Source organism: Erythrolamprus reginae, chromosome 1 (genome assembly GCF_031021105.1).
Source record: "Erythrolamprus reginae isolate rEryReg1 chromosome 1, rEryReg1.hap1, whole genome shotgun sequence".
Classification (NCBI taxonomy): Eukaryota; Metazoa; Chordata; class Lepidosauria; order Squamata; family Dipsadidae; genus Erythrolamprus; species Erythrolamprus reginae.
The window spans coordinates 160,759,493-160,774,723 of record NC_091950.1 but is presented as its reverse complement, the minus strand read 5'-3'; the positions used below and the strand labels follow the sequence as shown (position 1 = coordinate 160,774,723).

Genomic DNA, 15,231 nt, shown 5'->3' with positions numbered 1-15,231 from the left:
CTAAAGATGACCTTTTCCCCACACCCAGACCATAATGCACACACCCAAGATGTTCAAGAGCAACCATTGGGCCATTTGTCAGGTGAAGGGTGTGTGTGGACTTTCCTAGAACATAGAATAATAAAAGTCGAAGGGATCTTGGAGATCTAGTCAAATCCACTGCTCAAGCAGGTCCTCTTCCATTTCAGACAAATGATTGTCCAGTCTCTTTTTGAAAGCCTCCCACAATGAAGCAACCACAACGCTTGAAAGTGAGCCATTCCATTGGTTGTTTGCCCTCACCATTAGGAAATTTCTCCCTAACTCAAGGTTGCTTCTCTCCTTGTTTAGTTTCCATCCATTGTTTCTCTACTTCTCTTTTGAGGTTTTGGAAAATAATTTGACCACTTCCTCTTTGTGGGAGCCTCTCAAATATTGGAACACTGCTATCATGTCAACCATAGTCTTTTTTTATCTCAGCAACTCCAGAAGGAGGCTTGAATAGTCTCCAAGGGAGGGAGAGAGAAAGGAAGGAAAGAAAGGAAAGAAGAAAGGAAGGAAGGAAGGAGGGAAGGAGGGAAGAAAGAACACTGCTACCATGTCAGTCTTAGTCTTTTTTTATTTTAGCAACTCCAGGAGGCTTCAATATTCCTTCAAGGAAGGAAGGAAAGAAGGGAAGGAGGGAGGGAGAGAGAGAGAGAGAGAGAGAGAGAAAGAGAACACTGCTATCATGTCAGCATTAGTCTATCTTTTCCTCAGCAACTCCAGGAGGCTTGAATATGTCTCCGAGGAAGGGAGGGAGGGAGGGAGAAAAGAAAGAAAGAAAGAAAGAAAGAAAGAAAGAAAGAAAGAAAGGAGGAGGGCCAACCTAAGAACAAACATCCTGGAAATCGCCCTTCCTGCCCCACAAAGAGCCACCCACAAATCAACCCACGTGGCACCCAGGAGGGAGGCAATCCAAACTGCCCAGCAAATGAGGCGAGGCGGCTGCCTGGGGATTTTCTGCACCTGGCGCAGAAGAAGACAGGTAAGCGCTGGGAGTGACCCCCTGGATTAGGATGGTTCGGGGCGGCAGGACTGCAGGTGGGAGCGAGTCAAGCAAAGGGGCGGCGAGGGAAAGCCGCCTCTCGCGCCCGTCTGAAGAGGGCGGGAATCCGGGCGGGGGGCGTCTAAGTGGGGGGGGGGGGGTGGTGGTGCGGGAAAGACTCAAGCAAAGAGCGGGAAAGACTCAAGCAAAGGTTCGGAAGAGGCGTTTCCCTCATTTCGGGAAAGGCTCCGAATGGCTGCGTCTGAAACGGGAGGGGAGAGAAGTTGGGCGACCGGCAACAGGTGGCTCCCGGATCTAGGAAACCGCCCGCCGCCGCAGCGTGGGTTGGGTCTCTTTCTTGACAGGCTGCCACGTCACGGGCCATTGGAGCCGAGCCTGCCCAAAATGACCTCCACCCTACACTGGAAAGGCTACGCTCTCCGCCTCTGAGGCGTGCGGGTGAAGACGGGTCGTGTGGAGTCCTCTTTGCCCCCCTCTTCTCAGGGCGCAGTTTTAAAGTCTCCCTCTCAATAGAATAGAATCATGTGGTACCACTCTTAATGACTGTCATAGGGGCCAAATGAGCAATGAAGAAACAATCAGTATTAATAAAAATCTTAGGATACAAGCAACAAGTTACAGTCCTAAGTGGGAGGAAATGGGTGATAGGAATGATGAGAAAAAACTAGTAGAAATAGAAGTGCAGACTTAGTAAAAATTGGACAGTATTGAGGGAATTATTTGTTTAGTAGAGTGATAGTTCAGGGAAAAAACTGTTCTTGTGTCTAGTTGTCTTGGCGTGCAGTACTCTGCAGCAACGTTTTGAGGGTAGGAGTTGAAACAGTTTATATCCAGGATATTTTCACAGCCCTCTTTTTGACTAGTGCAGTATACTGGTTCTCAATGGAAGGCAGATTGGCAGCAATTGCTTTTTTCTGCAAAGGCCCACTTTGAAAAATTAGCCATGTTTTGTTACACTGGAAGGCAATGTTTCTCAACCTTGGCAGCTTGAAGATGTGCGGACATCAAGTCACAGAATTCCCCAGTGTAGCACAGCAAGCTTGGGGGATTCTGGGAGTTGAAGTCCACACATCTTCCAAGTTTCCAGGGTTGAAAAATAGGGGAGTAGTAACAATGCCTCAGGAAGTTGAATGGTGCGGTAGCTGTGTCTCAGGAGGATAGATTTTATTCTTTAAGTACCTTTAAAACGAACAAGGCTGCAGGCAGCCCTGTAAACTGGGAACTTAGAGGTTTGTAGGGTTTTTGGGGAAGAGGTTGTATTATGAATGTAGTAAGTAGAACTTGATTGCCTTTTGTGCACACAAAAGTGTTATAGACACATACTCTATGTGTATAACAGACTATAATTCATCTATGGTGGGGTTGGTCCCTCTTTGGCGATCAAAAGACAGTTTCACAGGGGTCACCTAAAACCAAGGGAAAAGACAAATTTCCCATGGTGTTAAGAACTAAAGCTTCTATTCTGGCGCCTTGGAACATATTTTTACAATCCGACCAATCAGGCATTTACAGTGGGGGTGTCCCTCTGACCTTCCTGCCAATCAGCTTAAAGCTCTGTTGGGAGAATTGGGGCTAGACTTCTGGTTGGGGGTCACCACAACATGAGGAACTGTATTAAGGGGTCGTGGCATTAGAAAGGTTGAGAACCACTGTGTATGTGAATGCTTTAGCCTATAATCACATCACTACAAGCAAATAAAGCACATAATAATAGTTATATGATTTAATATTACTAGGGATTTTAGATAGTTATATAATTCTAATTTAATTGGATTTAATTTTATTGTAACCTACTGTTTTTTATATGTTGTAAGTCGGCCCGAGTCTTCCGAGAGGGGCAGCATAGAAATCCAATAAATAACTAGCTAGCTAGCTAGCTACCTAGCTAGATAGATAGATAGATAGATAGATAGATAGATAGATAGATAGATAGATAGATAGATAGATAAGAATTAGGTGTGGGGTGGTTTTTTTGGCAATATTAACTTCTTCATTATTTTGGCAACTTTATTGGGCAGGGTCCCCAGGTTCTATAACCAGGGCCAAGCTCTGATCCATACAATGATTTGTCAGGCTATGTGTATCATTTCTCCAGATATTCTTAAAGTCTGACTTTTTTCGATGCACTTATTAGTTGAATTCCAATATCGCATGGTCACTCCCTCCCAAGGTTCCTATAATTTCAACCCCTTCTATAATTTCATTTCTGTTACTGAGAATTTTGTTAGTGACAAATCCAGTAGGGCTGATCCTCTCGTTGCCTTCACTGTCTTTGGGGAGAGAAAGTTGTCTGCTAGGTTTGTCAGGAATATGTTTGATCTTCCACTAGGTTCAAAGTTTGTTTCCCAGTTGATGTCAAGGTAATTAAAGTCCCCCATTATTATTGTGGTGCGCTTTCCAAAGGCATCTTGGAGCTCAAATCGGAAAAGACACTGATTACCGTATCTTGTTTCTAAGGCCATTCTCTTTTATCATTATAAGGATGTGAAACCATTTTCACAATGGAGATTGGCCAGTTTTTTCATTAATTAATTAAATTAAGCTTTTATACTACCTGAACTTTTTACTGCACAAGTAGTCTTTAAAATACATTTCTAGAATTGCAAATTATGGATCTGGTTGCTTGTTTAATATAAATTAAATACAGTATTGACAACCTGGCTATCTCTGATACAGCTATCATAGTCAGACTGTGCAAAAATCCCTAAGACAATTAGATAGCAGCAGAGATATACATCTTTCAGGCCAGGTACTATTTTTGGTCATGCCTAATCGAAAGGTTAATAACTATATAGACTGGACTATGATAAAGTAGCTTATCAAGATTATGCTTGCTTCTCAGTAGTAAAGAAGCAGTAGAAAAATCAAGACAGACCTAATCTCACTAGGCTGCCACCTTTGTAAATAGGACAGAGAAATTAATATAAAGTCCATTATGGACCAGGTCCTTGAATGGTTTCTTAAAGAGCACATTTTATGAGCACTTGGAGAGTAATGCAACAATTAACAAGAGCCTGCAAGGATTTTGCATAAACAGACATGCTACATTAACCTTATCTTCATTTTTGATTGACGTATTGTCTTATTAGAATGGGGAAGGTGCTGTGGACAAAGCATATCTTGATCCCATCAAAGCATTTGACATTAATAAAATGGTAGCATACAGTCCCAATGATAGAACTGTAACGGATTCATAATTGACTGAATGATTGCATTCAGAAATACCCTGAAATGGCTTGACATTGGAAAGTTCTACAGCGTTGAATGCAGCAGTATTCAGCCCTGGCCTCTGTGCTATTCAACGATTTATTAATAGCCTGGATGAAGCGGTTGAGTAAATCATTACCAAATATATGTAGCTGATATAAAACTAGAAGTGGCTGGTGCTTTAGAAGAGAAGGAGAAGATTTTTAAAATTCTAGACAGGTTTGAACAGTGGGCTGAAGCCAGCAGGATTAAATTTAACATAGATAAATATAAAATATTGCATGTGATGAGAGGGGAAAGAAATAAAGATACAAACACAAATGGGGGTGGGTGGGGAGAAGATCGGGCTTGGCAGTAATGAATAGAATCTGGGTGTTCTAGAGCAGTGTTTCCCAACCTTGGCAACTTGAAGATATCTGGACTTCAATTCCCAGAATTCTCCAGCCAGTAAATGCTGGCTGGGGAATTCTGGGAGTTGAAGTCCAGATATCTCCAAGTTGCCAAGTTTGGGAAACACTGTTCTAGAGGAAATCACATGGTAAGCCTGAACCAGCAGTGTGATGTGCTTGCTTTTTAAGAAAGTATTAATGTAAACAGAATTCAGTAATTATGCCACTGTGCTTTACCTTGATCATACCCTTGTGTTTAATTCTGTGTATTGTAGTTCAAAAGGGACAGTGACAAACTGGGATGAGTTCCGATGAGGATGCAAGATGGTGAGAGGATCAGAAACCAAGTTATTTAAAAGTTAAAGAGATAGGTATGTTTAAGCTGCAGATGCAAGAATTGCCTTGACATCCTGAATCTCTTTGATGGACAGAGAAGTTATGGAACAAACTTTGAAAAGTTATTAAAATTAAGTTGTTATATGAAAAGAGAGTGCCAAAAATGAATTTCCGGCCTCTCAGTTGTTCAGAGCAATTTGGTCCTTACCAGCTAGTAGTTTGCTCTGGGACATTATTATAGGAACACTATAATAAAGCTAAATGCAGATGTGTATATTTTTTTATTTGTATATATGAATGGGACAGCAATGATACATTAACACATATATTAAAAAAATGGGGAAACCCCCCTACAAATAAAAATGTCAGCAACATTTCCAAATTGGTGGCTGAAACCACATAAAAGATAAATCAAACAATACAAGATTGAAACTGTTTAAACAAAGAAAACAAGTTTTAATACAGCCGTGTAAAACTATTGTCTGATGAAGTCCGGAGGGAAAAAAAGAACCTTATGTAAAAAAAGAGAACACTTGGAACTATGTCAGCAATTCAATGAGAGCTCCACAGATGTTTTGAAAGATTTCCAAAAGTTTATTGATAATAAGTAAAGCCATGGTCAAATTCAGTTGGATACACCTTCATTTCAGAGGAAAGCTCACTGCATATCACAGTAACCCATACTCCTTCAGAACCAGCAATTTATAACTTATTTGTAAACCATTATTATTTATAGCTCCTTTATTTATTTACATGATTTATAGAACTACCCAATCTCGCACAAGTGATTCAGGCTGGTTTACAAAATACAGAAAACCCACCAAACAGGATAGCTTAATCTAGTGTAATATGTGGACTAGCTATGAGTTTTATAGGATTTTTACTTAATATATGGAGTCAGGCAGCTGATCTTTTTGAAAAAAAAATCCAGTTTCAGACTAAATTCATATGGATTTCATGTGCATATCCTGTTAAAGAAAGGCTTGACACCAGAAGATTCTGGCTTACAAACAATTCTTGCTCCAAGATCAAAAGCCCTTTGCAAGCAATCATGTTACACCTTTAAAAACTCTTTATCTGTTCCCTGGCAGCTAGGAAAAGATGTGGAGAGAAAGAGAGAGAAAAAGAAGTCAGATATTAAAGCGAATGTTAAAGGAGAATTAGTTGCATCCGTCACTTTGGGCTTCTCAGCCATCCTTTGAAAATTGGTATCAGTTTTCATATTTTTTCAGAATACGAGAATAATTGCTTTCTATGCATACATTTCTCTTCATGTGTTTCTAGACTCCCCCCCAATGCTACATCATTGCAGTAAACAAATGTCTTTGGAACATAAGGCCATGCCTAGAAATATTCAATTTTTTTTTCTTGTAAGCATTTCACCATGCAAAATGAATGTTAGAAACAATGGTGAAGCTTTTGCGAAATAAAATTTCTACTTACAGTTTTCTGTTGGATTATTTTTAAAAGCAGCCTGACATTTTACTTTCCTTACTGATTTGCATAAAATTTTTTCTTTTGTGTTGTAAGTTCATCACTCCCTGCTGCTCTCTTCCCTGTGTGAAGCCACAGTAACACTGAAAAAACAGCAAGAGTGGTGGTGGCTGGCAAACATTCTTTCTTTCCACTGAAGGGGAATAAGCACTGGGAAATCAATGAACCTTAACTGCTTCAATTTGGCTTCTTGGGAAGTTTGCAGGGAGTGCAGGAATACCTTAACAATATGTGAGAAGAGCCTGAACTCAGCCAATATGATTTGTGAGCCCAGTTACCCAACACAGTTTAGTGCATTGGATAAACTCAGGGGGCAATATGTAGGCAAGAGCTATAAGACAGAAAGGATAAGAAGAACTGTTGCCCCAATGAGAAGGCAAGATGGCAAGATTTGAGCTTCAAGTTGATGATCAGGTTGTTTGCTGAACTAGAGTGATGATCAAATCCAGATAGCCTGGACAGGAATACTGGCAGTTCTAATAAATATCTGGAAATCCTAAGCTCCTTTTCCAGGTCTAAGAAAAGAACAAAGGAAATCATTGCTCTTCTGCTATAACTATATGCTCAACAAAGTCTGTCCATCTTCTTTCCTAAAACCAAGAATGTTCAATTTTACATTCCTTCCATCTGCTAACTGTGTTTTTCTTTATCACTCTCTTTTGGGTGTCTCTGCATGTAGCAGCTCCTAGCTGACTTTCTGTGGGGTTGGAAGCTAAGTAGGACTAGACCTGGTTAATTCTTGGATAGATCAATTCCTTGGTCTCCCATAGGGAATTCAGAGCTATTTAAAAGACTGGGAAGTTGAAAAACATCCTGGAAAAAGTGAATATAGCAAAGCCACACTGCTGCCAAGAATGCTTCATGGCTATCAAGCTTGACTTGAAGGTATATTTATTTTTCACGCTGGTGCATTGCAAGGCATTAGGGAAGTAAGTCAGCACAGCGGGGAGAGGTAAAATCAGATCTAGCATTCAGATAGGTGCATAAGCCTTAATATTAATTTCTTCTTTGGGCTATCATATAGTACAAACAGTTTATATTATGCTATTTTTATTCCAGTTCTATTCCTCCACTTCAGTGAAACCTGGTTTTGTCAATATGTGTTGAGGTGAGAGTAACCTGTGTTCCTGCCAAGCCTGGCTGCCATAAAGCCATGAAATATCTGCTGGGCACATCCTACAGGGGTTCATCTGGGCATAATAGTTGACCTGGAGCTCTTCCTCCAGTGGTTTGTCTTTGTCATGGCAGAACCATCCAACGTGAAAAGCAGAACATTTCTGCCACAAGTCAGGACCAGCATGAGAAGAGATGGGCAAGTGCAAGAACTTTTTCTTGAAGAGGCAGAACAGGTATGTTATGAAAGCTTATATTTTATTTATCAACTGAGTGCTGTCTTTTGAGACCTTGCAGGACGAACGGCATTATGGAATACAGCTAAACCTCAACATACGTTGTATGAGCCGAGGTGGCGCAGTGGGTAGAGTGCAGTACTGCAGGCCACTAAAGCTGACTGCTATATCTGCAGGTCAGCAGTTCAAATCTCGTCACTGGCTCAAGGTTAACTCAGCCTTCCATCCTTCCAAAGTGGGTAAAATTGTGGGGGCAATATGCTGGCTCTGTTTAAAAGTGCTATTGCTAACATGTTGTAAGCCACCCTGAGTCTAAGGAGAAGGGTGGCCTAAAAAATTGAATGAACAAACAAACAAACAAGACTATAAGAGAGACTGTTCATTATGGTCTTTTGCATAAAATGTTTTGGAATGTGGCTGCCTTGATTTTACAATGTTTTTCCAGTGCTTGTTAAGTGAACGCTATGGTTGTTGAGTGAATATCGCAGTCATAAATGCGAATCTATTGTTCACTAAGAGGACTCGAATTGCAGTAAACCAGAACGACCAGTTTTTAGCAAAACTGTTGCAAAATGCAATCATGTGACCGCACGATGCTGCAGCCATGAATGTGTTTGCGTTGCCAAGCTTCTGAAGAGCAGTGACATGACTGTGACTGTCAGAACTTCAGATATGAGTCATTAAGTCTCTTTTTCAAATAGGTTGTAACTTTGTTTGCTAAATGACTGGCTGTTAAGTTAAGGACTTTTCCATATCAATTTTTTAAATTCTATGAAATTGGCTCATACTAATTTCTAGTTTTTTACAAAATAATTATATCATCAATGTAAGAATATTTTTAAAAAAAACTAGGTTGTTACTGATCATACCCAGAGGATTAATTGTACACTATATTTTTTCCTTGTTTAAGACTAAGACAGTTTTCTGCTCACTGGTAGTATGACAAGTGTAAATGCTGATCAAAATTTAGAAAACTAAGTCTCACTTGGAAGTCATCTTGTATTTGTGACAGAATTCCATTGCAATAACCATCCACATAAACTTCCAATATCATTTATCCAGAAGCTTTGTTGAAATAGAGTGGGGTCACTGATAACAATAGCACGTAGTGCTTTACAGCCTTCTCTAAGTGGTTTATAGAGTCAGCATATTGCCCCCAACAATCTGGGTCCTCATTTTACCCACCTTGGATGGATGGAAGGCTGAGTCAACCTTGAGCCTGGTGAGATCTGAACTGGTGAACTACAGCCAGCAGTCAGCAGAAGCAGCTTGCGTACTACACTTTAACCACTGCACCACCATGGCTCAGATGATACTAAACAAAGGAAGTCCTTGACTTCTGACTGGTTGGTTAGTGATTGAAATTATGATGTACCTACTTAGGGGGTACTTACAATGGTTGTCCTGCCCCCCAACCCCACATTACTGCATTTTATGATGGTTTGGCCCAAAAGTAGCATTTATTACTGGTTTGTGACAAAAATGGCCCATAGCAAACCATGGATTTGTTTAACACCATATTCACTTAACAGCCATTACAAAAAAAGGTAATAAAATCATAGCAACCTCATGGGTAACCTTATTTGCAACCATCAGAAATTGCGATAATGTGGGCAGGCTCCAATACAGTCATAACTTGAAGACTGCCTGCATAATGGTTACGTTTGTATGAGTTGTTTCACAAGACATGTAAAAATCATGTAAAAACCAGAGCTGCTTTAGTGCTTCAAAAAGAGGATGTTCCTCTATGGGCGTCCTCCTCGATCCACAGCTCACATTAGAGAACCATCTCTCAGCTGTGGCGAGGGGGGTGTTTGCCCAGGTTCGCCTGGTGCACCAGTTGCGGCCCTATCTGGGCCGGGACTCACTGCTCACAGTCACTCATGCCCTCATCACCTCAAGGTTCGACTACTGTAACGCTCTCTACATGGGGCTACCTTTGAAAAGTGTTCGGAAACTTCAGATCGTGCAGAATGCAGCTGCGAGAGCAGTCATGGGCCTACCTAGGTATGCCCATGTTTCACCAACACTCCGCAGTCTGCATTGGTTGCCAATCAACTTCCGGTCACAATTCAAAGTGTTGGTTATGACCTTTAAAGCCCTTCATGGCATTGGACCAGAATATCTCCAAGACCGCCTGCTGCCGCACGAATCCCAGCGACCGATTAGGTCCCACAGAGTGGGCCTTCTCCGGGTCCCGTCAACTAAACAATGTCGGTTGGCGGGCCCCATGGGAAGAGCCTTCTCTGTGGCGGCCCCGACCCTCTGGAACCAACTCCCCCCGGAGATTAGAACTGCCCCTACTCTCCTTGCCTTTTGTAAGCTCCTTAAGACCCACCTGTGTCGTCAGGCATGGGGGGACTGAGACATCTCCCCCGGGCATATACAATTTATGAATGGTATGTGTGTATGTATGTGTGTTTAGAAAATGGGGTTTTTAAAATGTTTTTAGTAGAAATTTAGATTTGTTGTAATTGCTTTTTGTTATTCTGTTGTGAGCCGCCCCGAGTCTGCGGAGAGGGGCGGCATACAAATCTAAATAAACATAAACATAAACAAACATGATTCTATGTATTGTAAATGTCTCATTCAAAGGCTTTGCGTAGACCTAGTGTGGCTTCAGTCACTATTGAGTGTTCAATAAGCCATGGTTAAATCCTAGATTATGATGTGCAAATATAGAAAGCTTTGATATGCATGTTCTGGTACAAGGTTGGATGGATTTTTCTTCTGTTTTGTGCCATATTTAGGACACTGACAAATTAAAAGTAATTTAAAAGGGTTTTCTTTTCTCCTCAGGGTTATCAGACACATAACAAACCTTGGTGGAAAATAAAACTTTTTGTTTGGGAACCAGTGCTTTTTGGAACATGGGATGGTGTTTTTACTTCCTGTATGATTAACATCTTTGGAGTAGTTCTCTTTCTACGGACAGGCTGGCTGGTTGTAAGTACAGTATATGGGATTAAGCAATAACTCATAGAGTTTAATATGCTGTATGGTTTCATTTTTGCTGGTACATTAAAAACAATGTGTGCACTTGTCCTTGACTTATAACCATTCATTTAGTGACCACTTGAAGTTACAACACACTGAAAACAGTGAGTTATGAGCAATCTTTGCACTTATAACTATTGAAGCAACCCCATAGTCACGTGATTAAAATTGGAAATTGGTATGCATTTATGCTGGTTGTAGCACCCCACGGTTACACAATCACTTACAACCTTCCTAACTGGCTTCTAACAAGTGAAGCCAATAGGAATAGCCATATTTGTTTAACGACAACATAATTTGCTTAACAACTGCAGTGATTCACTTAAAAAAAACAGCAAAAAAAAAAGGTCATAAAATTGTGCATCCCCCTGGCTTGGGGTGAACTTAATTATGGTGAGGACTACTTCTGTAAAAATTGCTTCCCTAAAAAAAAAGAGAAGCAAATTCCAGAACAAGGGGTGTCTTTTCAAGTAAAGGGTTTTTCTCAGACTTTTTTTTTTTTAGCATCGAATGCATATTGCTCTGCAGAACTATTACCAGCTGCTCCATCTGCAGTTATTGTTAGCTTTTTAAACAGCTTGTTAACTAATGCATAATGAAGAAGAGAGATATATCATTAGAATACTGGCTAACAGCTCATCCTACAACCAAATTAAGAATGCAATGGGGGAAGACTGTTAAAGCAATGAGCTGTGTGATTAACATTTTTCCTTACCGCTTTTGCCTTTAGAATTAGATAAGTGTAGATCAATGTTGCTGTGAACATCAACGTTTTATCCCAGAGGCAAATGGGATTGTATCCACACATACACACACACAAATCCCAGACATAATTTGTTCTCTGCATGGCTTTTATTTTATTTACTTGGACTATGCTGTGATGTAATGTGAATGTCAAGGATTTATATTTTGGAATAACTGGTGGAACAATCCCACTTGTCAACAAGATGCATGGAATAGATACCTTTTTGATATATCTCTGATGTAATGAATTATGCTCATTGCAAAGAGTGGTTTGCGCTGTCTTAACTACAACAACATTTCATGCGTTGAAGACAGCAAAACTCTATTGTCCCTGAACACCCCAGTCATGATATTACCAAATGTTGAGTTCATTTGGTAGTAACAACTTGCTAAATTCTCAATATTTAGTAGCAACAAGGTTGATACTTTGGCAAAATATATTTCTACCACTGCTACGGCTATAGTAGTTGTGGGAAACAAAATAGCTTTTGTCTGGTGTTGTTGGAAAATAATGCTACCATTCAAACGACCAAATAACAAGAGAACCAATCAGCTGCTTGGAATTTAAATATAGCTCCAAATGAACAACCAACCACATGACCAACTGACCAAACTTGCACACAATACATTTATAAACTAAGGAGAATAGGACAAGGAAATCCTGCTGATGTTGTTACCTAGTCTGGTAACAAAAAGTTCAGAAACTAAATTGAAACATGATTGGAGAGCAAACAAATGCCAAGATCAATAAAGTGTATGATATGGTATCCAGATCAGTAAACAGTGTATTTTCAATAACCCAGTTTGTCTTATCAGGTCTGCATCATCTTATAAGATCATCCAACTTTGCTACAACATCCATCCCTAGCTTTCTTTTAGTTCTTTTTTTAAAAAATAAATCTTGCTTAAATAATTCAAAACTAGTTCAGAATAAGCTGCATAATATTGCAGCCCCAATGTCCAGTTACAAAAGTTTATAGATAAAACTTCCCTGATGAATATACAGTAGAAGTGACAAATAAATTTAAGGAATTAGATCTGATAGAGAGAGTGCCTGAAGAACTATGGACAGAGGTTTGCAACATTGTACAAGAGGTAGCATCTAAAACCATCCCAAAGAAAACGAAATGTAAGAAAGCAAAATGGCTGTCTGAGGACGCTTTGCAAAGAGCTGAGAAAAGAAGGGAAGTGAAAGCCAAGGAGAAAGAGAAAGGTACACCCAATTGAGTGCAAAATTCCAGAGAATAGCTAGAAAAGAATGCCTTCTTAAATGAACAGTGCAAAGAAATAGAAGAAAACAATAAAATAATGAGGACCAGAGATCACTCCAAGAAAATTGGGGATATGAAGTGAACGTTTCATGCAAAGATGGGCATGATAAAGGACCAAATTGGCAGGGACCTAATAGAGGCAGAAGAGATTAAGAAGAGGTGGCAAAATTATGCAGAACTATTATACAAGAATGAGCTAATGTCCCTGATAACCACGATGGGGTGGTCACTGACATCCTAGAATGTGAAGTGAAATGGGCCTTAGGAAATCTGAGCAACAACAAAGCCAGATCCTGAAGATAAAACTCAAATATTTTGGCCATCAAATGAGAAGGAAGGACTCACAGGAGAAGAGTCTAATGCTAGGAACTATTGAAGGCAAAAGAGGAAGGGGACAACAGAGAATGAGGTGCTTGGATGGAGTCACTGAAACAGTAGGCCTTAAATGGACTTCAGGTAGAGAAAGGAAGAACATTATCCATCGGTCGTGATGGGTCGGACATGATTTTGCAACTAACAACAACCACAACACAGATAATACTGAAATGTCCATTTTCTCAATATTTAAACACAATTAAAATATAGAGTTTTTATAGCTGTGTTAATATTTTGTTTTCTTCTCCGTTTTTCTATGAATGCAAAAATAGAAATAAATGTCCAAATGTCTTGCATTAGTTGTAATGAAGCTGATTAAAAATAACTGTTCAGGTAAAACATGTTGCCATAGTGACATATTCTTCCAAACATTAAAGAATTTGGTATCATTTCAGGTAACGGCTGTAAAATGGTAATTCTATTCATTTTTAAAAAATATATCAAATATATTTCTTTTGCAACATTTTTCCTGATTTTATTAAATATTTTGCCAGAATTATTGACATGCATGGGTCACATTCAAAAGTTGAAACATTCATATGAGTTTGATAGGTAGGCCAACCTGTTGAAATTAATGGATGCCATGAAATCCACGATAAAGTAGAGTTTGTGTTAATTCTACAAATTAATTGGCTGCTGTGCAAAATAAATGTAAAGAAATAAACTCATACAAGACTCCTATTTCCCAGAATATGTGAGTTTATACACTGGACTCTAAGAAAAGATCACAAATTTTTCACTGCAAGTGGCAGAAGTTGAGAGGGAGTAGACTCATCCTTAGTTGAAATATTTCCAGTTTGGATGATCTTACTATTTTTTCCTACCCTGTAGCTTCCTGTGTTTTCTAAATAATTCCTGTGCTTTCTAACTAATTGTGTTTCTTCCATGAACCATAGTTAAGCAACCATTACTTAGCAAATCCATGGGCCCAATTATATTCTTTCATTATTATAAAAGTCATTTTTCTGATTTTCTGAGAAGCTCCCATTCAATGTTATTATTTCTTCTGTTGCTAAATCTCATCATCTTATTTATCTTTTTTGCTAGCCAATATGTACCCAGAATGCAGCTGCATTCATGAAATTCTATTTCAATTTCTTGCCCTGCTGTGTTTGATGACAGCTGTGGAAGATCAAGGAGAACTGGAGCCAGGACTCAGCATGTTCACATCTGTGGCATCTAGTCCTTTAATACTCCCTCCCTAAAGGGCTATTTTTGAAAAGGAAAGCATTGTTGCAGCTTGCATCATGTTTTTTTTAAAAGTTGTGTGTACTAGATATATATTTCAAATGGGCAATGAACCTAGAGTGCTACTTAAATATGTTGATGGTCTAAGTATAGTCTAATATACTCTGCACAAAGCAACAATTAGCCAAAAAGCTTAAAATCACTTCCCCTTCTGGAGAGCTGCTACAGGAAGGAACACCACGCCTGCTGGATAAGAGCAACACAGAGAATGCTTTGAAGAAGAGCTGAAGGAAGCAAAGGGCTTGGATTTGTTCACAATAGGGATCTCTAAAGCTCAGAGGAAAAGTTTAAGAGATCAATGTTTAAATTTACATCTACATACTGTGGCAATACTTGGAAGTCCCTCTGAGGATACAAAGATGGAAATATAAGAACACAGGAAATTGTTCCTCTCCTTATCCAATGATCACGATGTAAAACACTATCTTTGCTATGCTTAATTTTATGCCTGTAAAAGATGCAGATGCAAGGAGAATCTTGTCATAACTGATTATTTCTGAAAAACTAGGCATATGTTTTGGTCATGGGAATGGTTTTCAGGGGAATTAAATGTTGCATGTTAACAGAGAATAGAGAATTCTTTATTGGCCAAGTGTGATTGGACACACAATGAGTTTGTCTTTGGTGCATATGCTCTCAGTGTACATAAAAGAAAATATACAGCTTAACCTTTCTTCCTTTGCTCAAGAAAGCTAGTCTTTATGGATAGTTGCAGCAAAGGACATATTTCTCCATCAGTCTTAAAAGAATCCCTACCACTTTGAACATCCCAATTAATTATATGAAAGTACAAT

At 39.4% G+C, this 15,231-nt stretch overlaps 1 protein-coding gene across 5 annotated transcripts in view; it reads left to right on the top strand.

Annotated features, from left to right (window-relative positions):
- The first annotated feature begins 921 nt into the window (after window positions 1–921).
- Window positions 922–15,231, top strand: part of SLC12A8 (solute carrier family 12 member 8) — a 79,041-nt gene continuing 64,731 nt past the window's right edge. For 3 of the 5 annotated variants that reach the window (XR_011557059.1, XM_070730449.1, XM_070730427.1), the window contains exons 1-4: window positions 922–1,006; window positions 4,899–4,994; window positions 7,513–7,802; window positions 10,602–10,748. Coding sequence is in view for 4 of the 5 variants with exons in the window: in XM_070730449.1 (XP_070586550.1) it covers window positions 7,695–7,802; window positions 10,602–10,748 (255 nt within the window). In the remaining variant the exon portion in view is untranslated. Of the gene's footprint in view, window positions 1,007–4,833; window positions 4,995–7,512; window positions 7,803–10,601; window positions 10,749–15,231 lie in introns of those variants that run through there. The other 2 variants (XM_070730433.1, XM_070730440.1) reach the window with 2 other exon arrangements.